Source organism: Convolutriloba macropyga, chromosome 10 (genome assembly GCF_964194025.1).
Source record: "Convolutriloba macropyga chromosome 10, txConMacr16.3, whole genome shotgun sequence".
Classification (NCBI taxonomy): Eukaryota; Metazoa; Xenacoelomorpha; order Acoela; family Convolutidae; genus Convolutriloba; species Convolutriloba macropyga.
In genome coordinates, this window is record NC_134477.1 from 52,335,757 (window position 1) to 52,363,304 (window position 27,548).

Below are 27,548 nucleotides of genomic sequence, written 5' to 3' on the forward strand. Positions count from 1 at the left end.
TATATATATATATATATATATATATATATGTATGTATGTATGTATGTATTTATATATATGTATGTATATATATATATATATATATATATATATATATATATGTATATATATATATATATATATTTAAAAATATATAGCTAATATTTAAGGACAGGAAGGTAATACTTGAAGTATAAGTTAATATTTAAACCTTATAAGTTAACTGTCAACTCAATGGGGGAGGGGTCGAGGTATAGGTTATTTGAAGAGGATGATGCGTGAAAGGAATATCTATAGAGTGGAAGAAAATAAAAGTGGAAGGAGGTACTGAGGATCCCGGGTCGAGGTTTGGTGGTGAATTTTCGTAAGAAATGCGGTGAAATGCGGTGAAAAAAAAATAATTTTCACCGCGTATTTCTTATATCTTTTTGCGGTGAATGCGGTGAATCGCGGTGAATTATTTTTTTTCACCGCGTTCTCAGTATTCTTACAAAAAAGAATCGTCCCTACACGGGTTCGAACCTCTAACCTCCTGCATGCCTTCCAATGCTTATTCCACTGCGCCAACTGTCACTTACTTGTTTGTTAATTCTTGTGAATTTAAATCAGATTGAGTAAACTTTGGAAACCATATGTGGTGAATTTTTGTAAGAAATGCGGTGAAATATGGTGAATTATTTTTTTTCACCGCATCTAGCGGTGAGAAAAAATAATTCACCGCTTGAGAGAAAGCGGTGAATTATTTTTTTTTCACCGCATTCACCGCATTCACCGCATTTCTTACATTATTTTGCCATATTAGTCTATGCGGTGAATTTTTGTAAGAAATGCGGTGAATTTGGTGGTGAATTTTTGTAAGAAATGCGGTGAAAAGCGGTGAATTATTTTTTTTCACCGCATTCACCGCAATCACCGCATTTCTTACGAAAATTCACCGCATTCACCGCATTTCTTACGAAAATTTACCCAAAAACCTCGACCCGGGATTGATCCCCCATCTTCCCTCTCTCGGACATGTTACATTCACATACGTTAACCCTTGCGCCAACTGATACTAGCAGTTTGCGTTTCAATTTCGGTTATAATGGTAATTGTGTAAGAGTGTAATTTTTTATCAGTCCACCCTAAATTACACTCTTTTCAAGGAGTTTAAAAAGAGTGGATAAAAGAGGGTTCTTTCCGATTATAGCCCCCCAGCTTAGTGGTCAGATAACCTATAGCCCCCCAATCATGGTAATTATACCATAATGGGGGGGGCGATAATTTCATTGGGGGGGGGGGGGGCTATGATGGGAAAGACCCGAAAAGAGTGTAAATACAGTGTTTGATTGTGTTTGTGTATGTGGGGGGTTCTGGAATGATCTCTGTCAGCAGAATAGATCACTCTTTGGCATCAGAACCAACTAAGGCCAAAAAATGTACAGATCAACCAAGATATCAGCTAAACCAAGCGCATTTATAACCATTTTGTTTCTTTCTCTCCCAATGCAGACTGTATCAGAATATGAGGAATATGGATGGTTCGAATATGAGTATTTCGACTACGATGTTGTGAACAAAACTCTCGTGTATATGGACATATGGTCGCAAACATTACATAATATCACAATCAAAGCAGAACCGTCACAGGCAACTGTTTCCTTTTTCCATCCTTACAACATTGTTTTTTGGGTCCTTCTCATTATGGTCTCTCAAACCTAACGTGGTCGTCATATAACGGATAGCCTCTACAGCAATTAAGGTTAACATAGCATAACGGGGTGGGTAATTTTAATTAACTCATATTTCCTGGGTGTATATAATGGGAAAAGCTACCCAGGTTGAGTTGCGCTCGAAATTGCCCCTGATCAGACAGTCCCAGACAAGTGGGACCTCTGATCAGACGAGTGTGCGCTCGAAGATCATTGTGCGCTCGAAGTGCGCTCGAAGACGCCTCTGATCAGACGAGTTCCAGACCGAAGTGACCCCTGATCATACAAGTTCCAGACCATTGTCCAGACGAAAGTGCGCTCAAAATATTGTCCCACAACAGATGCGTGGATGATCTATGGAGATCTTCAATAACGTACAATACATAAAACAATAAGATATATCAATGAAAAAAACAGTAAGATATATCAATGAAAAAGATATCACCCAGGTTAAAGTCCCGAAGCGAGTATGCCCATACTGAAGATGAAAGCACTGCATGGAATGCTAAATTCTGTGTTAGTGGATTCTTATATAGGCACAGAGGCTCGGTAATATGCGCTACCGCATAATGTTCCGATCCCGCTCATCCACGTTTTTATTTAATTGTCTACCAGATGAGAAGAGATGGAAAACTTTCGAAATTTCACATATCGCTCGACAAAAACAATAAGAAAAAATAATGCTGGATAAGTGAACAAATAATGCTGGATTTGAGGGCCGATGAGACTTGCCCTTAATGAAAGTAAAAGACATGAACAACAATAAAACCCTTAAATAGAAAACATTAAATGCGACACTAAAGTCGTTGTCTATTATTATTATAATTAACGAAATGAACAAGGAATCGGCTAAAACGTCATTTCATCAAATTAACTTGTTCCTCATTATATAAGATAGGAGACTTTACAGTAGTGAGATGTGGTAACAGATTGTTGAAAAAAAAAGCAAAAAGGGCAAAGATCGAACATACGTTTCTGTTTAGAAAACAACAATCTTCCAATTTTAAAAAAGTATAATTATAATAAGTATAGATTATAATGTTTTTTTTAAATCTTGAAATTTCAAACTCACCGAGCAGATTAATGGTCATATAACGCATAACTCCTCCCCTCCCTCTTCCCTCAAAAAATGCCGTTCATATACCGTTAGTAAATCAATATGTTAGAATTCGGCACTCGCGTCTGGGGATGCCAATAACATGCACCCACTCAGCTGGTGGGGGGGGGGGGGCTAAAACGGGAAAGAAACAAAAAATCTAAATAAACTTTGGGATCTATTCTGTTTCGGGGTCTTTCCCGTTTTATCCCTCCCCAGCTTAGTGGTGAGATAACCCTCCCCCCCCCCCCCCCAATCATGGTAATTATATCATAATAGGGGGCTACAATTTCATGGGGGGCTATAATGGGAAAGACCCCTCTTTCGGCCCTCCAGTGTATTTTATGACCCCCAGTTACAAATTATTGGTTGTTATATAGCACGTTACCATGTAAGAAAATAGCACGTGCGCCTGGGGGTCGAAAAAGATTTACGCTTACTAAGCAGGGGGGAACAGAATAGATCACAACTTTGTTTTAAAAAATGGATCTTTTCGTTTCGCGCCTCTTCTAAGTTAATGGGTACATACTACAAAAAACCTGATGTAATCTTTTCAATACATGCCTAGCAATATTTAACCACATAAATAACATTTGGATCTTTTCCATTTGTGCTCCCCAGCTTAATAGGTGCATATTATTTGAGCCCCTGACTCACGTGCCGTATTTTTACATAATGGTTTATTATGTAATGGCACGTGCTGTGTAGCTGCGGGTGCATAACTTAATGGGATGCGCATAACGGATTTTATTTGCCAATTTTTTGGAACCAGTTCTGAGCCAGTAAAAAGCCTCACACATTTAAATCGTTTTAAATGTCGTTTTCTTGGAATACTATGCGCTGTTATGCAACTGCTTACAAATTAGGTTTTTTTGCAAAAAGAATAAATTGATGGACAACCGGATTATGATGGGAACGACCGCAAAACTGTCTGCGTGGTTAAAGTTACATGATGACAAAATTATAAATGAAAAAAATATGTATACTTTTTTATTTGTTGCTTCTAATAAAGCACTAAGGTTCATTTTAATTTTCGGATCTTCTCCATTTGCACGCCCCCAGTTGCAGGTGCAATTGTTTTTCATAATGAGTTACTAAGTGAGTGAACGTGCTCTGTACTTGTGGAGAGAATAACATACTAAGGGGGGCACGAACGCAAAAATTCCTATTTTTCATTTCTGACAATAGGACAAAAGCCGGTTATGACCCCCCTACTGTATGCAACCTCAAGTTTAACAGCACATGCCGTTACATATCAAACCATTATATCAATTACAGCACGTGCGTCTGGGGGTTCAAGAAAAACGCATCCAGTAGGCTGGGGGACAATCGGAAAAGATCCTTGGAATCTTTTCCGTTTGTGCCCCAGTGCAGCTGAGTGGGTGCACATTATTTGCGTTCCCCAAGAGTTTGTGTTACATTTTACATAATGATACGCTATGAAATTGGACGTTCTCTTTGACTGTGGATTCATAACGAAATGGGCCATGGAAAAGATTCAAAAATTTGTATGGGATACAGGATAATTTTTTTTTTTTTTTTGGGGGGGGGGGAGGTTAAACGGTTGAAAGTTAAGGTCCCTACCATTACAGCCGACAACTTGGCGGTTATATACCATATAGAAACCACACCAATATGTGGGTTAGCCTTTCGTGATGGGGCTACATTTTGACAGAACCAAAATTTTTAATAAATGAACCCTTGGCCTATCTGGAACTGCATTGGTCAGTCGAAGAATGAGTCTCATCAAAAATGAGTATTCATCTGGCACGCTAAATATCTTTTAAGTTAGAAATTGCAAATACTAACGTCATTTTCTTTTAAACATCCGGACTTTTTGTGTTAAACCGAATGAATGGATTTGGTTTGCAAAAAGATACCAGTGTGACCAATGGTCTGATAATCGTACCAGATGACAATTGTACATTGATGTCTGATTCATCAAATATCCCAACCAAAACATGTTCTCGATCTGCGCAATATTTGTCTGCCTTTTAAATCAAAAGCTAAATCCGGGCACTTATTTTGTAATCAATCTTGAAGAAGCATCATTAGCATCAAATTCTGCTTCACAATAATGCTTACAATCAATACCTTGACAAATAATAGACAGAATACTGGTAGACCATATTGCCATTTTGTAAAAAAAAAGTGGGTCTATAAAGTTTAGGACAATCGTCCCATCGCTTCCGGGCGCCAATAGTTGCGAACAAGATTATTGCCCCGGAAAACAAAAACCAGCTGCTTAGACAATGGTTACCACTTTAGGTGTACATCAAACACTTGAAACTACAATTTTTCTCCAACATTTAGGTTCGTGTAAACGCCCAGTTTGATCTTGTTTACAAAAGCATCATTCAGGAGGATTGAAAAGTCGGAAAAAAACAAATGCAAAAATCTGACCCAATGAACGTTTTCAATAAAAACAGCAGGCATTAAGCGTGTTTCATTATCGCCTGGATTGTTGTAGATGACAATACGATTCCATAATAGCCCTTAAAAAAGCAGATTATACTCATGAATTTTACAAATGCAAACTAAATGCAATATAACTTGAATGCTTTTCTATTAAAATAAAGCTATTACAGAACAGTAGTACTATCGAGCGTCTGCTTAAAATCTTGTTTTATATTTACCTCCAAGCATCAGTCAACCTCCTTTCCAACCCCGCTGCATTATTCAGTGATGCCTAAAGGTCCAATTTATATACATATTTAAGAGATTAATTAAAGACAAACTAGCTGTAAAAAATACATGATTTAAATAAAGCGCGGCTTTCTTCCTCACAGCTTTAGAGATGTTTTTCTATGAGGCAAAAATGAATTAGAAGAAAGTTTTGGTAGCTTATTTACATGTAAAACTAAATAAAAACGCTCTCTGACGCACATTAAGAAATAGTTATATTTTAATGCTGTAATTTTGGTATTAACACTCCGAGAACGAATGTATTATGTTTATTTGAGCATGAAATCTAAAAAGTCAAATTCTCAAGATAAATATATCAAGTTGGAAAGCATCACAATCCGTGTACAAGAAAAGGTCAAATGACAGACAATATTCTTCACCAAAAAGCATTTAAAACTTCTTAATTAATCGCATCTCCTCAAAAAGTCGAAAAGTTCATCAATAGTGAATTGAAAAATCTTTTAAATCTATTCAAAATTCGTTTACTGAGAAAAGGCCGTCAAAGTTATCAAAAGAATAGAGCGATGGAACAGTTGAAATCCGAATTGTCTCAATTTTTTTAAATTTAAAACTTATCAAAACTGTCAATAACAGGCAGGAAAAACAGCAAAATACAGAAAACATTCAGAAAAAAACACATAACTAAAATGTTTGGTTTTCAAAAACGCATCTTCTCACCATGTAATCTCCATGAGCATAAATGCTTGTTTGTGTTCAACGTCATTGCTGTCCAAAAATGCAGAATGAGTCATTGTTTACTGATGTTCAGTTAATTGTGCATGCGGACAAAATGAATGCTATTATTTAAACTTAAAATTTGTCTTCGTTTTCAGGTTCGCTAAAAATATCTTTATTATGTATGGATTTTTCAAAAACTTAGCAATTAACCATTAATAGACAGATTTCGAATGATTTTCTCCCTGTCTTGATTTATCAAAACTTAAACAATGACTTAAGATAAACTGAAAATTGGATGACAATTAAAGTTAACACAGGTGAAGGACGGGTTAAAAACTAATAAAATGTCAAAATTTGGCTGAAGTTTGTCGCAAAAACGAACTACTTTTTTCGCAAAAACGCAACTTTTTTCCCTAATTCGGTACTATTTGGAGACAGTGAAAAACACTATAAAATACCTGTTTTTAAAAGATGTCCTCAAATAAACCGCTATTTTTGTAAATGATTGAATTTTGACCAGATAGTTACGATTCATCACAATTTAGAATATTGCCTGAAATTGTTGGTGGAAACAATTTTTATTTTCAATAATTTGAAAAGAGCAAAGTTAATAAATTTTCTCTTTGTAGTGAAATTTCAGACGCTTCAATTTGATACCACATATGCTAACCTGGGATGCCCTCAAACAATTTTAAAATTGTCTGAACAAAAAAAAGTCCGAACTGCTGGATTTCAATGTCAATTTTAATATTATTGTATTGTCATTATTAATGATAGTCAGGCAATCCGCCAAAAAGGTTTTGGAATAGAAGAATCAGAAGCAAAAATGTCAAATGTTTCCAAAACAATTTTTTTTGAAGTTAGAAATTTATTAGAAACATAAAAACCAAGTCACACAGTTGAACCGAAAAAGTGGGGCTAGAGAAAAATTCTCCCATTTTTTCAAAAAATGTGGGAACCAAGAGCAACAAAAACCAACAAAAAACCATAGAAAACAATTTGAACAACTATCAACAGTAAAGAAATTCACGCAAGCATGCCACCCGTAATAAGTCATGTCCTAAGAATAGGCAGACAAAATTCGGCAGTAAACATACAACATCACTTCGAAGATAATAAAGAATAATGAAAAACGAAGCGAAAATAGCACTGATTGCTTTTGTAGCGAAAAGGCTGCAAAATCGAATACCAATCCGCTTGTAACTCAGGAACCAACTAAGTCACATCTTTAAAGGAGCTACGCAATTCCAACCAAACAGAACATATAATATACTAAAAACAGATCATATAATCTACATAAAAATATACTGCAGCAACAACATATTATACAACACTCCACATCAGAGTGGCTTCTTAGGAAAAAAGCATGCTGAAAAAATTTTTGGAAAAAATCAGTCGAACTGAAAACTTTGATGGCTACTCAACGAATAAGGAAAAATAATTTGTGAAAGCAAAACAATAAAATAGCCCAAATATTGTGGATATTACCAGAATCATTTTCTTTTTCTGTAATTAAGATTATCTTTATTCAGGAACGTTCTGCACACTTTTCTATAGTCTTTTCCGACTAGCACCCCTACCAAATGTTACTCGAACATGATTAAAACAAAAATTCACAAATTGGCTTCTTTTGTGGAAAATGGAGACAAATTTTGTCACCATACTAAACATTTTATCCTTGGTGAGAACGAGAGTTTACAACTGTGGAACATGATGAAAATTTGTCAATTTATTCTGCAATGAACCATGTAAACATGTGTCTGTTAATTTAAATTTATCCATTTGGTGTTTCTTTTACTATTGTGGCACTAATCTATCTTCAAAGCTAGTTTTAACTGCCGCTCAAATCCGATAATTGAATTTCGTATGACAAAATATTTGCTATCTGTAGGTGTTTTCAGAAACTAATCAAAGTGCACATTTTTTGACATATGTGCATTATCAAACATTACAATGGACTGGAAACTGCTTTGCTTCAATATTTCTAAAAAATTAAAAATTTAGAATTTTGTTGGAGTTTGAATTAAAACAGCTGAGGGACTTTTATGAGTTAATTACTGAACACTTTTAATATAGGAAGATGTTTCAGAAACAAATAACTGATCTTTTATACAGAGGGATCTAGGACAAACTAAAGAAGCCATTACTTAATAGTTATTACTTATTACTTAAGTTACAGTGGTTTGTTTTTTCTCACTGTTGTAGAAAACATTTAAAAATAACACCAATAATTTATAACTTCCTAGTTATTCAAAAACGTAGGCACAATGTTGTTTGAATAACTTTGTACTAATTAATCTTAATACTCCGGCACAGTCGTCTCACTTTGTTGTTTGCAAATTGTATTTGAAGTCAGATTGGTAGCCACTTAAACTAGCATTAATTACTTACTGATTTGTGAATTCTAAGAGAGGTAGTGTGTTGCGGTTGAGTACCGAAAATTGTGGAAAATCCTATTTTTAAGGTGCGGAATAAGAGGGACAAACTTTCTTACCAAAGTCAACAAAATGGCAAATTTGATAATCTTGTTTATTTTGGTTACAAAAATGGAAGCAATTGCTGAACAATTCATTTGGCCATACCTACGTGAAAATTCCCAAGAAAATGATAAATGAAAGCACCGAATGGTCCTTCTCAGTTTGGTAGGGTCTGCGATTGTGAGCTTTGATGGTTTCAAATTCGTTTTTTGTTGAATTTTCTTGTTTAAATGTCTTTCAATTTTAATAATGAATTGCTAGATACTCGCACACGGTAATTGGGCAACGACGTAGAAGGTTTATTTTTTCTAATGTGTGGTAGCAGTAGATATCTCTTATACAGCTCCTAGATTCGGTCTCTCGTTCAAAATGAGGCATGACGAAGCCATACCATTCCTGGCCATTTCTTCTTATGAAACAAAAGCACCTCGAAGGTGGCTATATATAGACTATAATCAACGTTAAAATGAGACTAGATTATTCGCACATTATGAAGAAAAATGTTGAGTAGTTCCCGCTACAACTAACACCCCCACTCCCACGAACTTCTAACCCACCCCATCGTTCCCATTGTGGTATATGTACGGTAATGGGTACACTATACATTTTCTGCCCACTAACTGGATAACGTGAAAGACCCAAAAATTTTTGTTGATCAGGAAATGGGAATGAAACAGTTATCCGACACAGTTTACTTGCATCAGTGAAAAATTGAAGGTCACTCATGGGTCCCTACCTCCAGAAATTCCTGCAGGGAAAAGTTTTCTTCCAATGGATTTGTATATATATGGATCGGAAATGCAACAAATTTCAAAAGGCTGCGCATAGCTTCCATTTTCCGTCATAATTCTAAGTCCTTTCAAACTATATATGTTGAGCCTTTGATAAATTTAGTGAGGGTAATACAGGGAAACACAGATTTTACCCCCCCCCCCGTTTCATTACATTGTAAACAAAAGCAATTTGGTGCAACAAATGAAATACGTTTCATTAAATTGTAAACAAAAAGCAATTTGGTGCAACAAATGATGATACGCAGCCAGTAAACTTTGGGGATTTTTTGGAGCAAACCAAAAAGAATCCTAGAACATGTTTAGAGTATATTTGCCATTATCAGAGATTTTTGTCTGTTTTTAGTTGCATATAAGCGAATAAAAGTTTTCGAGGTTCGAGAATTTCAACCGGCTAAATGAATTGTTCAAATGAATTCAAACCTTATATGTAAATTCCCCTATATCAGCCGAGTCTAAAGCACCTAAGCAGAGTCTAAAACACCAAGAACTTCTTATCTAGTTTCTCTACAAAAAAGTTAAAATTTCGATTGCTTTCAGTTTCTAATATTATATATTTTCTGCCTTATTTTGCTTTGTTTTGTTTGGAGAAAAATTTAGGGTGCGGTTTTCACCGTTTGTTCTGACTCACATCTACAATAATTGTTTGTTTATAACTCCGTCTTAGCCCCTCCCCAGCCCTGTTGAGAAAAGAGGAAGGAAGAACCACCAGAACAATTGAATTTCTTAAAAGTTGTTTATTTATATCTACTTGAGATACGGTTCCAACAACCGTCCAGATTTATTTTAAAAATTTTACAATTCAATGTAAAAATTAATTTGATTTGAATTTAGTTTGACTAGAATTGTTTTTACTTTCGCATGCAGTATTTAACGAAGGTTTCCTACGTTTGAAACCAAAACTAACGACGTTCTTTTTACGTTCTTGAACGAACATATCGACGGTTTCTTGCGTTTCAAACCATTCGTACCCAAAATTTCATACTTTTAAACCAAACATACCGAATCTAAGATGCCAAACATGCCAACGATTTCTTACGTTTTAACCCGAACAAACCAGATCTAAGAGACCAAACATTCCGACAATTTTTTTACCTTTGAAGCCGAACATACCAAATCTACCAAAAACACCGATGATTTCCTACGTTTTAAACCGAACATCTAGGACAAAATTACGTTAAAAATTAAATGCTCCAAAACAAATTCTACGAAAACGAAGCACTTGATTTCCTAGTATAATTAGTTTTCAGCTCCTACTATAGTTAGTATAGTTTTTATTGTAGTGGAGACGGAAAATGAATTTACTCACCCGAATGAGGCTTTAAAAATGTATTGCGTCTACATTCAATAACATTTGAACGAATAGAGTTCGTAAACAGCTCAATTGACCCACCGGAACAAATAACGGACTTAATTCGTTCATTCAGGGACGACTTAAGGTATTTCAAGCTACAAAACATCACAAAAAATTTCAACATTGTTTACGATTTCACTGGAACGTCGTTTATGACAAATCTTGGTGGGTTTAAGCTACGATCTGTTCCGGATAAAGTGGTACTGGATCATACAATTTTGGTTCCCGCTAATGATTTTGTGAAGAATGGAAAAGACAAAGAGTTGGGGATTTATATTTCAAATGTTGAGATAAGCACTCCAATGTTCAAAGACATTGTCTTCTGGTTTCAAAAAAACCTGATTGACAATGAAGAAGTCACGTAAGTATCGGTTATGTGGCTCTGATGAAGTCACCGAAACCCAAGTTTAAGACTCCATTTATGGAAAGACCATGCTCGACTAAAATGTGACATGAAATGAAAAAATAGTTTTTTATTCCGTTTCTGCCCCCCCCCCCCCCCAGGATGTTATGCACTCCCCGTTACAAAACATGTGTCATTACATAGTAAATCATAATAAAAAATATGGTACGTGCGTCTTGTGGTGCAAACAATATGCAACACCAAGCGGGCGGGGGGGACACGGAAAAGATCCAAAAATTTTAATTCGATTTTAACTGGTCATCTCCAGTTAACCTCGCTCGACCCAAGTTTCTTCTAATGAATGTTAGCCCGACCCAATGGACTTTTGTTTGACTCAAAAACACCTCGCTGGACTGAAAAACTTACGTGCACAGCGATAAGAGCATCGGCTGTCTGTTGCGTATAACTGAGAACTGAAAAACCGGATCAAAACACAAAGATTTAACTGAGGCCTGCAAACAAGCTAGATAGGTTCAACAGCGTCCTAGTAGAGTTGATTTCGTTTCATGTATCTTTACTTTGCTCTTAGCTGTTTTGCTTCTCAACTCCATGTGCAATGAATATTTAATGTCAATTTTATTACATACAGTACCGATTGCGTTGGACATAAGAAGTGAAAAAAGTTATTGTCCGGTTAATTATCATAGTCTCGAATTTATTCTCATCAACATGAAACCCAAAAATATGACCGTTTTGACTAATTTTTGGCCTTTTCTATACTTTTGATCTTTTCCAACTTATATTCACTTTATTTGAATTATTTCTCGCTTTTTGACAATGCAAGGAAAAAGTTTCAACAATGTGAATCTATTAACAGTTGTTGGTTTTATATAACGAACATGTATAGACAAAAACGTTAAAAAATATTACCTTAATTTTGAATGGTTCAATCTATTTTCAACGTTTTTTTGAGGCCATAACAGACAAAAATGAACGATATTCCTTCAATGACGCTTATTCTGATATTTTTCACCATCCAGCACAATTTCCGCCCATTCAATACGGTCTCCATTCGTTTTTTTTTTCGTCATAATTATATATCGCATGTTTTGTTTTCGCATATATCGCACTTTTAAAAAAACTGTCAGTAAGGGTGTTTGGAAAAAGAGTATATACACCTATTTTATTTCCTTTTTCCCAGAAGAATTGATTAAAAATCTTTGTTAGGTTTGCCTTTTTGGTTTTTTCTCTTCTTTCGCCAGTCATATTGCTGTTTGCCAATTCTCCTGAACTCACTTTTTTCAGACGACGTTAAAATAATTATGAAAAGTTAGTGTTTGCCATGCCACTCCGCTGAACCTTTTTGTGCTTTTGAAACAATACTGAGACCATAAACTAATGTTTACTTTTCTCCACAAAAAAAACTTCAAAGATCAACTTTTTTGTGATGAAGTTTTTTGGCAACATTTAATCGGACCATGTGATAAATTATAATTTTCGATTGCTAACACCTATTGACAAGGAATTTCGGCTAATACTGAGTTTGTATTCTTTCATAAAATAGAACTTGCTCGCAATCATCCCTTTAATCAGTTTTTGAAAAATCAAACTGTTCTTTTACATTTTTCAGTTCTTTGTTTTCTGACCAAGTAAAAGTTATGAAAAGTTTTTAATGTCGCTTGTGTATGCTTTTTAGGTCCTCAAAACCAAACAATTTCTGAACAAATGTTTCTGGCTGTTGCGATGTGATATTTTTTCTTCAATTAGGCCGTAAAAATGTATTAATCATGAAACTGGTGAGAATAATAAAATCTAAAGGCTTCTTTTCTGCAAGCTGTGTTCCTAGGTTCTTGAGTTCGGATTGCTAAAAAAATAATAATTACCAACTTTTCCTTCAATCCACAAAAACTCCGAATTCTGTTAAAACAAAAAAATTTAACCTCAAAAACGAGTTTCGAAAATAAAACTACTTTATTCCAATTTGAAATTTATACTTGCTAAGTAATGTTTTTATAGTTTCAGAGTTTACCGTCATTTGCGTCCTCCTTGGTTCAATTGTAGCTCAAGTTCAAACAAAGTTATAAAAAAATACATTCAATCCATCGGAGATTGTCTGCCAGATTCTCATTGCTGACCAAAAAATAATTACACTAATTTTGCAAAATAATTTGATGCGTTAAATTTACTATGGAGTAAATCGGAAGTTGGTCTATATATTACTCTGAATGAAATTTGTATATCTATGGCGTATCAGGCACATTAACTTTTTTAAAAATTTTAAAAATAAATATTATTTATCTTTCCTAAGCAATGAGCAAATCACAAGATACAATATGCAGAACATGATATTTGTTATAAGTTAATTTTTGAAGACATCGCACTCCTATATTTCTTGGTTTCTTTAAATGTTTGCTATTTAATTATAAGTTCAATTTCTTTGAAAACAAATCATTTCTGAATCCTTGCTATTTTTCAAAGTGAGCAGAACAAAAGTGAAAAAAGGGGCAAAAAACGTGCAAAATTTTGTTAAAAGCTGCCGATGCGAGCTACTATTGGCTTTAAATTGCATATTACAATTGGAATAATTTAAAATGAACTGATGCCTTCAGATATTACAATTTTTTTCCAGTTTTGCCAATAAGCTGTCTGACTCGTTTAATGCTTTTTTCTCAAACTGGAGTTGTAAAGAGCGAAAAGCGAGAAACTTCTAGGCGTGAGTGCGCTGATTGCCACTACTTTTCATGAGGAGTAAACAAACTGGTGTTAGGACCTATTTTTGAATTTTAGAGCAATTTTTTTAAGTGCGGCAATTCCGCTCATAGTTTTGCTAATTTTCTCTCTGTTTGCTGCTACAGGACTGATTTTTAAAGCTTATTTTTGAGTTCCAAAAACATTTTTCACCTATACGAATCCCTCCACAGACACAAAAATTCAATGACGAACCCTGTTTTCATTTTACATGCTTTTTAATTGTTTTTAATTGTTCAGTCACAAAGACTTTTAAAAACCGATCTAATTTACTTGATCTTTGGGGGTGGCACAAACGGAAAAGCTCCAGAAAAAAAACTCGACTGAAATACTTTAACTCGAACTCAACTGATCTTCTCAAGTTAAGCTCGACCCAACTTTTTCTGATGAAAATTTCTCGAATCAAATAAATTGCTGGATTTTTGTTTGATTCAACAAATTTGACTCAAAAATGCTGGACTGGCAAAATTTTACGTGCATAACGTCAGTTGTTCTTTTATTCAAATCCCTCCATACACGCAGACACTGTTAAAGACATAGACAAATCCTGATTTCAAATTCTTTTGAAATTTTACTGGCTTTGTAGTTGTTTTTGTTGTTCAGCCACACAGAAGTTTTAACCACCGATCTAATCTTCTCGCTTTCTTGGGTGCACCAACGGAAAAGATCTAGAAATTTGTTCTTGAATTAAATGTTTTAACTCGACTTTAACTGGTCATCTCCATTCATGGCCTCCTCAGTTCAAATTCAGCTCAAGTTCAAACAGTGTCTTTAAAAAAATACATCCTTTCCATGGTAGATTGTTCGCCAGATTCTCATTGCGGACCAAAAAATATTTACAATAATTTTGTAAGATAATGTAATGCGTTAAATTTAATATGATAAATTATAATTTTCGATTGCTAACACCTATTTGCATGGAATTTTGACTAATGCACAGTCTGTATTCTTTTTATAAAATTGAACTTGCTTGCTTTTATCCCATTAATCAGTTTTTGAAAAATAGAGCTGTTTTTTCTACATTTTTCAATTCCTTGTTTTCTGACCAAGTAAAAGTTATGAGAAGTTTTAATATCATTTTTGTATGCTTTTTAGGTCCTCAAAAACAAAACAAATCCTGAAGAAATGTTTGTTGCTCTTGGTATGCGATACTTTCAGCTCAATTAGAGTCTTAAATTGCATTGATCAGGAGACTTGTGTAAAAAAAGCGTTTTTCCTCACTTTTCTTGATTTGAAATTATACCTTACCAATCATGGTCTCCAGCTTTAGAGTAAAATTTTCATTCGCTTTTTACTTGGACACTTTTCTGCAAGCTTTGTGTCTCGGTGTTTGACTTCGTCTGCAAAAAAAGTTTTAAAAACTTTTTCTTCAACCCAGAAAAGCTCCGAATTCTGTTCTAAAATATGATTCTTTTGACATCAAAAACGAGATTTCGAATCGCAAACTATTTTGTTCTGGTTTTAAATTTAATTCTGCTAAATAATGTTTTTTTTTGTTTTTCAAGTTTACCGTCATCCTTGGTTTCCTTAGATCAAATGCAGCTCTAGTTCAAATAAATTTTCTAAAAATATCGACAATTTTTTTGGAGTTTTTTCCCAGGTTCCCATTGCTTTACATTGATTGTATAAGGCAATGCAATGCGTTAGTGTGAATTTGAAGTAAAGCGGAAGTTGATCTATTTATTAGTTTGGCATTAAGATGTATCTCTATAGCGTAGCAGGCACACTAAAAAAATTCTATTTTTATTTTATAAATAAATTTTATTTATCTTCATTCCCAAGCAATGAGCAAAGCGCAAGATACAATATGCGGAACATGATAATTGACATCAGTTGATTTTGGAAGACATCGAGCGGCCTTATTTCTTGTTTTCTTTCTATGTTTGCTAATTAAATAGAAGTTCATCTTTTTTGGAACTAAATCCTTTTTGAATCCCTGCATATTTTGAAAGTGTGCAGAACAAAAGTAAAAAAATATGAGCGAAAAGGTGCAAAATATTGTCAGAAACTGCAAATGTGAGCTTATAATGGACTTCACTTGCATTTCACATTTCGCACAATTTGAAATGAATTGATTCGTTCACATATTTTTACCGTTTTTTCGTCTTTTGACAATGAGATGTCAGATTCGTGTACCGTTTTTGTCAAAAAGCAGTGATGAAAAAGCGAAAAAAAAAGAAACTTCGAGGCGTAAATGTGCTGATTGAGACTGCTATTAAATAGGAAATGAGAAATTGGTGTTAGAACTCAATTTTGGAATTTATAGCAAAATTTTTATTGACTTTCGGCAATTCGACTTACAGTTTTAATGATTCTTTCCCAATTTGTTCCGGGACTGATTATTGTGACTAACTTTTGTGCTGCAAAAAACATAGCTCACTTATTTGAATCCCTCCAAAGACTAATCATTTTCTAAGACATAGACGAGGCTTTTTTTTTCTTTTTCTTAAACTTTTCGTAGCTTTGTAGTTGTTTTTATTGTTCAGTCAAAAAGTCTTTTAATCACAGAATTAATTTACCTGCTCTCTGATGACGCAAATTTAGGGTCATTTGTAAATCTTTTTGAATTGAAAACAAAAATTTTAAAGTTTTGTGATGATTTGAGAATTACATAGTCTTGATTTGATAATTACATTTTTTAAAAGTAGAGCAATACTGTTTATGAATGCACAGTCAAAAATAAAGCATTTTCCAGTAATTCCACAAGTGCACAAAACATTTGAGTCCATGTTGCAGCCAAAAATTTATAGTTTAATCAAAATTTTAATTATTTTATGTGATTTTACAATAGGAGAGAAGACAGATAAACAAAACACCTGACTCAGGCTTCAGAAGGTCAATTGCTCCTGTGTCATTTGTCATTATCATGTCAAATTCAACTTAAGCCTGTAGGATGAACAGTTCTACTGTCAGGTCCAATCTGTTGACTACATGAACCAAATGAAATTAACGGTTGATTAAAATCCGGCAATGAGTCAATGTTTACATGAAGTGAAGTGCAGACCCTCGGACAATCTTTAGTTTAGAAAGAATGTTGTTTCTAGACATTACAGATCAAACAAAAAAGAAACTTTCTAGATTCTTTTTCAAAAAAATTCCTCTTTATTTTTCCAAAGATTCAGTTGATAAGATAGGTCACGCCTTCACTTTCTTCTCTTTTATTTGCATACCAATTGAATAAAACTTTTCAGGCTTTATCATATTTGAATTGGTTTATTTTTTTTGAATAATGAACTACTACTCAATTTTACAATTCGAAGAAACTGAATTGTATGGATCCGCTCAACATTTTTTTGCTTTCACTTTATTTTTTTTGCAATGAGAAATAGATTGGATTATGGACTTGTCGCTCTAGTTTGTTTTTGCATTTTTCCCTCTTTAGTAGTTTGTTGTTGTTCACTAATTGTTTTTTCTGCTGGAATACTGCTTTCAGTCCACGCGTTGTCCAAACTGTTTTAACAATCCCCACAAAACTTTTCACATCTTATTTGATTGTATTGTTTTGTCTGGTTTTGTTGTTTTATTCTTTTTGCCGCATCAGAAGGAAATTAAAATTTTAAAAGATAGAGATCTATTTCCACAGACAATTTGTACTTTTTGTTTTCAAATTCAATATTTGTGTAGTTATTTTTATTGTTTTTCTACTTAGACTTAATATTTTCAGGGAAAACTGGCGCTCTAATGAGGCGAATATGAGCCTATTTGTTGAATTTTTCAAATCTAACGATTTTAATGACTTTGACACAAACTTTTTGTCCACATGGAACTGTTCCAACGATTCTGACACATTTTTTCAAAAAATCTGTTTTTTTTTAGTTTTACTGTTTTTGATTCAGTAGCAATTGGTTTCATTTAATCTATATTGAGTCCTACTACCATTTTTCATTGGACTCAGATGATTTTTAATTTTTTTTTACTGTGACGCCATTTCTCGATTAAATTCTTGTGAATTTGTTTTGTTCACTGATTTTTTGTTAATTTTGCTACGTGATTCCTTAATTTTTTTTAAAGTTGATATATGATTGAGAGCGATAAATGGTCTGGTGGCCACTGCTGAATTTAAACTTCGGTTGTGTTTTTCATTGACTTTGACGCACTTATTTTCAAGGACTCAGGAATAGCAACTTCTGCCCAATTTCTTGTGCTGTCTTCTTACTGTCCTTCTAGGTTTCGACATAGCTAGCTGTGAAAAGAAATATTTTGTGTTGGTTTCTTTTGGAAAGACGTCATTTTCTGAGAAGTAATACAAGAAAGATAAAAAAGTTTTTGTTTTTTTTGTACGTTTTGTTATATAATTTGTTTATTATTAAAGACTTAAAGATTATTAATTCTTTTCTAAGAACAGTGATGATCGAGTTTTTTTTGTTCACTTCTTTAAATTTTACTGAATATACTTCTTAGCTCTATTTGTTTTTTGTTTCATTTGCCACTAAGATTTTTGCTGCAAAAGTTGGAATCACGCTCATGTGAATTCTGCTTCTTTTGTTGAACTCCGTGCTTGATTTAAATTTTACTCTTTGTAGAGCGAGTTTGTTGTTGATTTGTGTGATTTAGTTTAGGGTCGCAGCGACATAACTATTTGTCTAAGATAACTCGCCCACTATCGAAATTACTTTTCATTAAAACGCATCACGAAAGTTTCTTTCACAATCCAAACATTTTTTACAATCCAAAGATTATCCGAGGGTCTTCACCTCACTTCATGTAAATTTTGACGCACTGCCGGATATTAATCAACCGACAATTTCATTTCATGTTCTGTACTTTTTTTTCCCGGAGATGAAGACAACTAAGTATGTGTCATTATAATTGAGTGTTATTTGATGGCAGCTAAAACTAACAAACCAACTAGGTTGGTTATACAGAATATTCTAAATCAAAATTTGACATCTCAGCCGTTATTAAAGAAACTGAAATTTCTTTTTGTCGTCCAATTACATAGTATAGTTCTACTAAGCTAACGCAGCTACTTTCCTCGCGATCTGACAGCTATGTTATAGGTATGAAATCAACTAGTAAAAAATAATCTTTAACCGTACATACGAAAAATGAACATAATATTGGGCTTAAGCATAAAATTCAAAGATTGTTTTCCATACCAAGTCATTTTTTTAAGTAAAAACTGATCCTTACTTTTCAGCTCCCTGATGAAACAAAAAATTTTACATGAAAAACTTTGTTCTACATAGCTTTTCCAATTGTAGTAATATAATAGGATGCTCCAGAAGAGAAAAGTGTTCGAAGTGAACAGTCGGTTGACCTTTAGAAGAATGACTTTTTGAAACGTTCTAAACTGCGCAATCTGAGTTTCATCCGAGATTGATTTTTGACTTGACAATTGAGCTTATTTCAAATTTACTTTGAGTTTTTTTCACTTATCATTATATTACTTAGTTTCTTATACTGTGAGTTGTGTACTGGATCGAGTTGTGTAATGGAGTGCTCTGGAACGAGTCCTTCTGCAGGTTCTGCAAATGTCGTTAGTAATGCCGAAGAAGAGGTAAGAAGTCTGTCCAATGAAGTTAGGGATCTAAAAATCCGAGTCGGACAACAAGAAAAAATTATTGCTAATTTAAAAAACCAACAGCAAAACATAAATAATCGCTTACGTGCACAGGAGAGGTACTCTAGGAAGGACAGTTTACTGATAGTTAAACCTCCCTTCGATGCTAACAGGGTTCAGAACGTTACCAGCGAAACGCTCAAATTTTTTCAAAATTATCTGGGTGTGAAAATTCAATACGATGCTATTAAAGCATGCCATGTTGTGCCAAGTACTGTTAACAACATAATGCCGACTGTCATATGCAAGTTTCTGTATTTTGAGGACAAAACAATGATCTACAAAAAACGCAGAGCACTGAGAAACAAAAAAAAATCAAACAAATAGCAAAAACATCTATTTGAACGAGCCCTTACCGGAATGCGAGGCAGCTATCAATGCCGAAGCTAAACGACGCGACTTAATAACCAGCACAAACAACTGCGTGGTTTCAGTGTTAGTAGACAATGGTATAGGAAAAAACGAATTTGTCAGACTTACGGAAATTGACGAGTTAGATAATCTTAACGTTATCAAACGAAAAAGAAACAATTGTGACGACGAAGACGAATTTTGCCCTGCTGCAAAGAAACAAAACAAACAATCGCAAAACTAAAAAGAAACGGTCTGGCGCAAGACTAGATTATAACTGATAATTGAACATGAACTCAATTATTTTTTTTGTTTCGTATTTACTTGCTAACTTGTTAAAATCATTGTTAAAACAAATGTTATACTTTGTTGATGTATTGGGAATAACTGAGAGCTGTTTCCTGCCAACAAAATAATAGGGGGAAATGCACTATATTTGGTGAATTGTTCCTTCTTAAGCTTTTCTTGTTTTTTTTTGAAACATTGCTTCATGAAGAAACAAAATGGGGGAAGAAGTACAACATAAACAAGAAAAAAAAGAAAGAAAGAAAAAAATTCATTTTGATACTCTGCTCGTGATTTCCGCGAGCAAGTTTCAAGCTGACTGTGATTTCCGCAGTCATCTAGTCTGAAACAAGAGTATTGAGATGAAAAAAAAGTTCTGTGATTTCCGCGGAACATTATTATTTATACTGCATATTAAAGATAGCACCTAAAATAAACAAACTTTCACCCAGTGATCAAAGTCATTCTTACATAAAGGAGTGCAATTTTTTAAAAAAAAATGAAAAAAAGAAGGAAAAAATGTCACTGGACGTCATGTAAGTTAAATTTTAACATTCTTTGCTTCAAATTTTTCAAAATGCTTGAAAACAAAACATGAACTTTTTTTTTCAGATACATTTTTTTTATTATTTTTTTTTATCTCAAATTGCTAATGATTTCATTAGTCAAATTTGATTGCTCAGATTGTGTAGTTGAACTATTCTCTCATGGTCGTCATAGACGAAAGGTTACTGGGCGAAATCAAGCAGGTTATCATGCTACAGAACGTACGTTCACTAACAAAAAACTTTGATGAACTCACTTTGGAAATTGCGTCTCTGAAAAAAAACCTATAGCAATCTGCCTAACAGAGACATGGCTTAAAGATAAGTTCTCATCAAATATTTTTCACATAGATGGTTATGATGAACTGGTTACAAGCAATAGGGAAAAAAGAGGTGGAGGTGTTGCAATTTTTGTACAAAATAAGTTTAATGTAAAAATACGCGGGTCTCTAAACCTGAAAAATATACAAGCGGTTAGTGTTTACTTCAGTATTGGCACAAAAAAGTTATCAATGACTTGTGTTTATATACCACCTAATGCCACCACGATTGCTACTTTTGACGTTCTTAGTACCTACTTGGAACAACATATTAGCGATCCGCAAAGCCTGCATGTGCTGTGCGGTGACTTTAATGTAAATTTTCTATCTAAAGGGAACAAACAATCATATTTAAGGGAATTGACCCAAACATTTGACCTAAAATTGGTAAGTGAGAACCTCATTACACGCGAAACAAAAAATTCAAGTTCTTATATTGACCTGTTCTTTACAAATTTTGAATCAGAGGTTACCAGCCAAAAAACAAAAATAACTGATCACTATTCACTTTTACTTAAATTGAAGAATAAAACCAACTTAGAAACAGAAAATAATTTTTTTCAATCGAGAAATTGGGCAAAATTTGAAAATCCTCTTCTTCAGGAAAAAATTAGTTTCGTTCTGTGGCAGCGATTAAAACAAATTGATTCTACCGAAAAAGAAATTAATGATAAATTCAAATGTTCACAAAGAACTGTGCAAGAAGCATTAGATCACTATTTACCTAAGAAAACAAGAAAACTTGTGCAAAAGATCTGGATTGACAACGAAGTCAAAAACGCTGCCGCAAAGAAAAAAAAGTTGTGGAAGAATGCACTCAAAGCTCAATCAATATCGGCCAATAACGAATACAAACAACAGTGCAGGAAAGTAAAAACTTTATAAAAACTTTTGTAATAAAAAAACAAAATGAAGACTTTTTATCAAAATCAAATTGAAAAAGGTGCAGCAAACACAAACCGAAACTTTTTTAAAGTTTATGGTGACATAACAGGCAAAAAAATTGAAAATCGTGGAAAAATACCATCTCAAGATGAAGTCAACCATTTAAATGATTTTTTACATCAATCGGAAGGAAAATGAACGCACATTTAACAACGAAATTGTTTCTAAAAACAACCGATAAAGCAGAACAATCTATGTTTCTTGCCGATATTACAGACAAGGAAGTTTTTGATATCATTAATAATGCTCCGAATAAGTACAGTGAGGACTGTTATGACCTCAATTACTACTGCATCAAGAAATTTTCTAATGTCCTGAGTCCTTTTCTCTCAAAATGGTTCAATGAATGTTTCAATCTTGGCGTGTTCCCTGATTGTCTTAAAATTGCAAAAGTTTTCCCACTTCACAAATCTGGAGATAAGAGTATACCATCAAATTTTAGGCCTATTTCCTTATTACCAACGATAGCAAAGATCTTCGAGAAATTGCTTCAGGGAAAATTATCTCTTTTTTAGTGAAATTTATTCTGCTCTCAAGCTCCCAGTTTGGTTTCAGGGCCAAAAGAAGTACAGTTGACGCTGTTTTGTTTCTGATTGAACTCTTGCGACAAAAATTATCTGAGAAATCCGTTATGTCTGTTTGCACATTCCTGGATCTCAAAAAAGCTTTTGATACGGTACACCATACAATACTATTAGACAAATGTTGTAATATTAGTTTGAGAGGTCATGTTTTCAATATACTTAAATCATACCTAACTAACAGCTCTCAGTTTGTTCAAATTGCAGAAGTTGTTTCAAGTACTGCTTTTGTTGATATTGGAGTTCCCCAGGCATCGGTTCTCGGTCCTCTGCTTTTCATAATATACGTGAATGATTTGAGCAATACGCAAGATGTTGACAATTTAACTAATCTTGAATCTAATATCATACTTTTTGCAGATGACACAGTTATTGAAACTTCAGCCACCACCGAAGAGGTTGTGATGAGACACAAAACTCAATTACAAAAATGTAATCAGTGGTTAACTAATAATAAATTGACAATCAATACTGAAAAAACAAAATCAATGTTTTTTGGGAAAATTAAAACTCACCCAAAAAAAGAACAGATTAACATCGATAAAGAGAGAATTGAAAACGTTGACTCAATACGTTATCTTGGAATAACAATAGATAACAAATTGTCTTTCAAAAATCATATTGATGTGGTTAACCAAAAATTAATAAAGTTCATTGGACTGTTCTATAGACTGAGAAAATTTCTTAGTAAAAGTCAAATGATTCAGGTTTTTAAAAGTTATGTTCAGCCGGTAGTGCAATATGGTATACTGACTTATGGAAATTCTGTTTTGTCAGATAGACTCAAAATTAAAAAACTCATAAGGATAATTTTCAATAAAAGAAAGTTCAACTCAGTGAGTGATCTAAGGAGAAAATTTAACCTGTTTTTAGCAAAAGAACTACACTTGTACGAAGTACTTAAACTGTTAATAAAAATGCTAAGAGACGAATGTGTTGTTAGTCACGTCAAATCTTACTTGAATGATAACGAATTAAACAGAGTAAAAAAAAAAGAAGAAAAACAACAATGTGTCTTGATTGCGGTGATCGAAAAAATGTGACAAACCGATTGAGGTTTAAGGTCCGAAAAATGTTGAATTTGTTGGTTTTTCTGGAACCTTCCTTTGTAAATACGGTTTTAAAAATGACAAATCAAAAAATAAAACATTTTTGCCATATGTTTTTAAGAAATTACATAATTGACAACCAAGACTTCTCAAGTTATTTTTTTTGAGTACGTCTAATTGTAGCCCCCTGCACTCAATTATCGGTTTATTTATATTTTTTTAAAATTTTTTTTTTGTTTTAACCAACCATGATTTAGTTCAATTACTATAGTAATTTTCTTTCGGTTCTTAATCAACAGTTCTTTGATATTCCTATATTGTGAGGCACCTGAAAACGGATCAACTGATAATCTACTGGTGTGCTCTTTTTCTGTTGAACTTCATTGTACATATATTTTGTGCACAGTAAAATAAACTTCTTTTGTGTTGCTCGATAACAGAAAATGAACAATTTATTATTATTATTTTAGTGCCAAATAATCATTCGAAACTTCTTGTTTTGTTTTGTTTCAGCATTCTCTACTGGCCAATTTCTTCACCGAATCAACCAACGGCTACATTTATATCGCCTAGCACTGGTACGCTCCGTTTAAAACTCATTCAACACCTTTTTATTTACAGACATCCTGCGCTGAGAATTTCGGATCTATTCTGTTTCTCTGGATTCAAACATAATAAGAAATCGTCGGTGTTCTTCGGTTTTACTTCGCCAAAACCGATCAAAGCTCTTACGTTTTCTTCGTCGTTTTGATCAGTTTTCGTCGGTATTCAAACGTAAGAATTGTCGATTTTTGTCGGTCTAAAATTCTTACAATACTGACAATCTTTGTGCGGTCTCGATCCTCCTAACCCTAGATTACTAGCCATATTTGTCTCCACTGCACCACCTCTCACTTACTTTTACTGTAATTCTTTTGTATTTAAATCAAATTGAGACTGACGATACCGACAAAAAACGACAATAATCGACACTTCTTACATCAAAAACCGACAATACCGACAAAAACTACGCTAATCGACATTTCTTACATAAAAAACCGACAAAATCGACAAAAAATTGACACAAAAATGACGCTTATTGCATCGATTTTTTCGCACCTTCTCAACACGGGATACTGTAACTGTCCCTTTTCCCCTTGTGAACAATATATTTAGGTTTAATTATCATATGTTAAATATCTAATGACTATTTCTGCACTAATTTTTCCTACATCAAAATTTATTATAAACCGTTATAGAGGCGTATAAGTATTAATTATGGTGGTCATAATCTATCCAGGTGGAAGCGGGGGTGTGGGAGGGTCATGTTCGGCGTATATCTGTTAATCTGGTAACTCTATCAATGTTATCCTATAAGCGGAATAATTATCCTGCACAGCATGCAGATAATTATTTTTTAAGGTTTATCCGATAAGATGCACCTTTTTCAGTGACTTTCGTTGCATTTCTTGCTTAATTTTCTATAATAAAAAACCTCTTACACAGTAAAAAAAAAAGAACATGGGTACAGTGAAATTAAAATGTGGGAAGCTTGAGATTGAAACTCCCCTTTTTCCATAGCTCTGTTCATTTTGTTTTTTTTTCAGGAACATACAATCAAACAATAATACTTGGTAGTGGCTGTTATCTTAGAAGACACCTTACAAAAGACACATTTCAATTTATTCACACAGTTGAGAGATTGTGTTTGGATGATAACTTCGAATCAGTTGAGTATGGCTCACTTGGGATTCACAAATTCATCGCAAATCAGTTTGCAACCGGTTATGACGTCAAAGTGAAGCAAATACAAAGTTTTCAGAAATTATTCTATCAAAATTTTTACAAGTCGAATTAATAGATCTCATCTAAAAAAAATTGATCAAAGATAATTAACGTATATCGAGCTCAGTGAACGGTGACGTCTCAACAAATAGACATCCCGAAATATAAAATTTGCAGTTGATCTGATGGTTTGAGAAAGATAGAAACAATGTCACTAGGCGTTCAATTCCCAAAACCAAGCATCGCCTAATTTTAGATACAATTGTAATAACCCAGCTTGTGGTATATCAAGCTGACAAAGTTGCTACTTCAGCAGAGCTTTGGTGCAACGGTAGCATGCCTGGTCGCGGTTCTGGAGATCGTAGGTTAGAGTCCTCTAAGCTCTAATTCTTTAGCAGTATATGGAGCTAACTAATACCCCAGTTGGGTTGTTACACAATATTCTACTGCATGTGGCCATGCTTCAGCGGCACGTTGGACTTGATATAAGTCTATCCAGCCAATCTGATTCTCAACTGTGCCGATCTGATTCTCACTTCTTTGCCGGCATTAAAAAAATTTCACTAGCGCCATAATGAATAAAAACGTGAACAAAGGAAAAAGGATCGAAAACAGAGAAATTATGAAAATTGGGAAATTAGGTCGAAAATCAATCTCTAATTTCATTGGCTGAAATTAGGCGTTATTTGCTATCTGGGTTTAAACTACCGCATCAGGCCCGCGGTTCCGGATTACATTCCATAGCGGACGAGAAGCGTGGCCAATTACAGCGGTCCGCTGTGGGCCCGTACCCATTAAGCGTTAAAAAATTGACGTATTGCTGTTTCTTTGGTGCATTGGAATACATTGCGCAGTAAAATGTTATGGTCAGTGTTGATTGTCAGGGTTAATAATGTATTATTTCTGATCGATTACATAACTATTACATATCTTTTGGGTGGTGTCCGGAATATTAGCCGACTTGAAATTTAGCCGAAAAAGTCAAAAGTAGGAAAATTAGAACTAATTGCTGAGATAATTGCTGTAAGCAAACATAAGTGGGACGCGCAATTATCTAACTTGCTAACACATGAAATTAACGCATTTGCCATGCCTCAATGACCTATGGGACTTGATATGAATCTATCACAACCGAACAAATTATCACGCGCAATCATTTTATTCTCGCGATAGCATTGTTGCGTTCTCAATTCTGTTTGGTTAATGTCTCTTTTTCGGCTAATATTCCATTCGGCTTATTTTCCTTTCGGCTAAAGTTCACGGCACCCTTTCTGCTTTCTTTTTGTCGGCTTACTTTTATTTCGGCTTACTTTGCGTTCACATCAGGTCCATTGTAATTACGATATTTGAGTGGAATGTGGGCACTAATATGAATCAGTTATAACCTAACATGAGACCACTTCAGAAAACAAAATTTTTGTAGTTTTCCGTATTGTTCTTGTTGGTTTAATGGATTTATGTTAATACCCATACCCTATTTTAAAATATGAAGAAAAACGCGAGTTATCTTCTCATCGATCAGAATAGACAATAAGTTTTTCATTGATGATTGGCTAGTTACAGAATTTTTCATGTCTCCTTTCCAAGCGTCATTTAGAAAATGGAAACCATATTTCTTTGGTACTGTTAAATAGATAAAAATAAGAGGTCATTCAGAGAAATATATCATTATAACAAACTAAATGCGTTTAAATTACCAAAAATCCTTCATAAAGCCACTTCGGGGTCTTCCCAGGTTAGTTAATAAGAGTTTGCATAATTGAAAATTGTGCAATTTCACAATTTCACAATTTTTTTCAAGCTTTTTGAAAATTTTTCTCATATTTTGAGTTTTGTTAGCTCCAGGTGTCAAGGAAACTTCTCTAGGTTTACTGAAAAGTGATTATTAACTATTGATTAATTGAAGAATTATGTATAACAATGTTTAACTATTCGCTTCAAATTATTCAAAAAGGAGGTTGAAGAATGCCGTTTTTCAAATATTTCGACTCAAGTTCACTTGTTATGGAATGAACAAAATTGCGGTGAGATTGGAGAGAGACATAACTTGATCGGTTTATGCAAGTTTTGTTTCATGCAGTTTTACCAGCTGCACTTTGCAAGTTCAAGACAAATTCAGGCATATTGCAGTGGCAAAAAAACAATTCCTCCACCTGTGGATGTCAAATACGATTCACCAGTCGACAACAGGGCTTTTGTCAATTCCTAATTTATTATCCTTAATTCAAGTTTTTGTTCGGCGCGCTTTTCTAATTCTTGGAAATGTCGGACAAACAGTGGGTTCAATTTCATATGAGGGTATA

General features: G+C 34.0%; 1 protein-coding gene across 7 annotated transcripts in view; it reads left to right on the top strand.

The window, feature by feature from the left end:
• Window positions 1–27,548, top strand: part of LOC142348681 (uncharacterized) — a 42,704-nt gene that overhangs the window by 455 nt on the left and 14,701 nt on the right. For 2 of the 7 annotated variants that reach the window (XM_075400122.1, XM_075400124.1), the window contains exons 2-7: window positions 1,377–1,608; window positions 9,297–9,423; window positions 10,716–11,112; window positions 23,995–24,059; window positions 25,068–25,258; window positions 27,200–27,432. In XM_075400122.1, the coding sequence (XP_075256237.1) occupies window positions 1,396–1,608; window positions 9,297–9,423; window positions 10,716–11,112; window positions 23,995–24,059; window positions 25,068–25,258; window positions 27,200–27,432 (1,226 nt within the window). In that variant the 5' untranslated portion in view covers window positions 1,377–1,395. Of the gene's footprint in view, window positions 1–1,353; window positions 1,609–9,296; window positions 9,424–10,715; window positions 11,113–23,994; window positions 24,060–25,067; window positions 25,259–27,199; window positions 27,433–27,548 lie in introns of those variants that run through there. The other 5 variants (XM_075400126.1, XM_075400127.1, XM_075400123.1 and 2 more) reach the window with 5 other exon arrangements.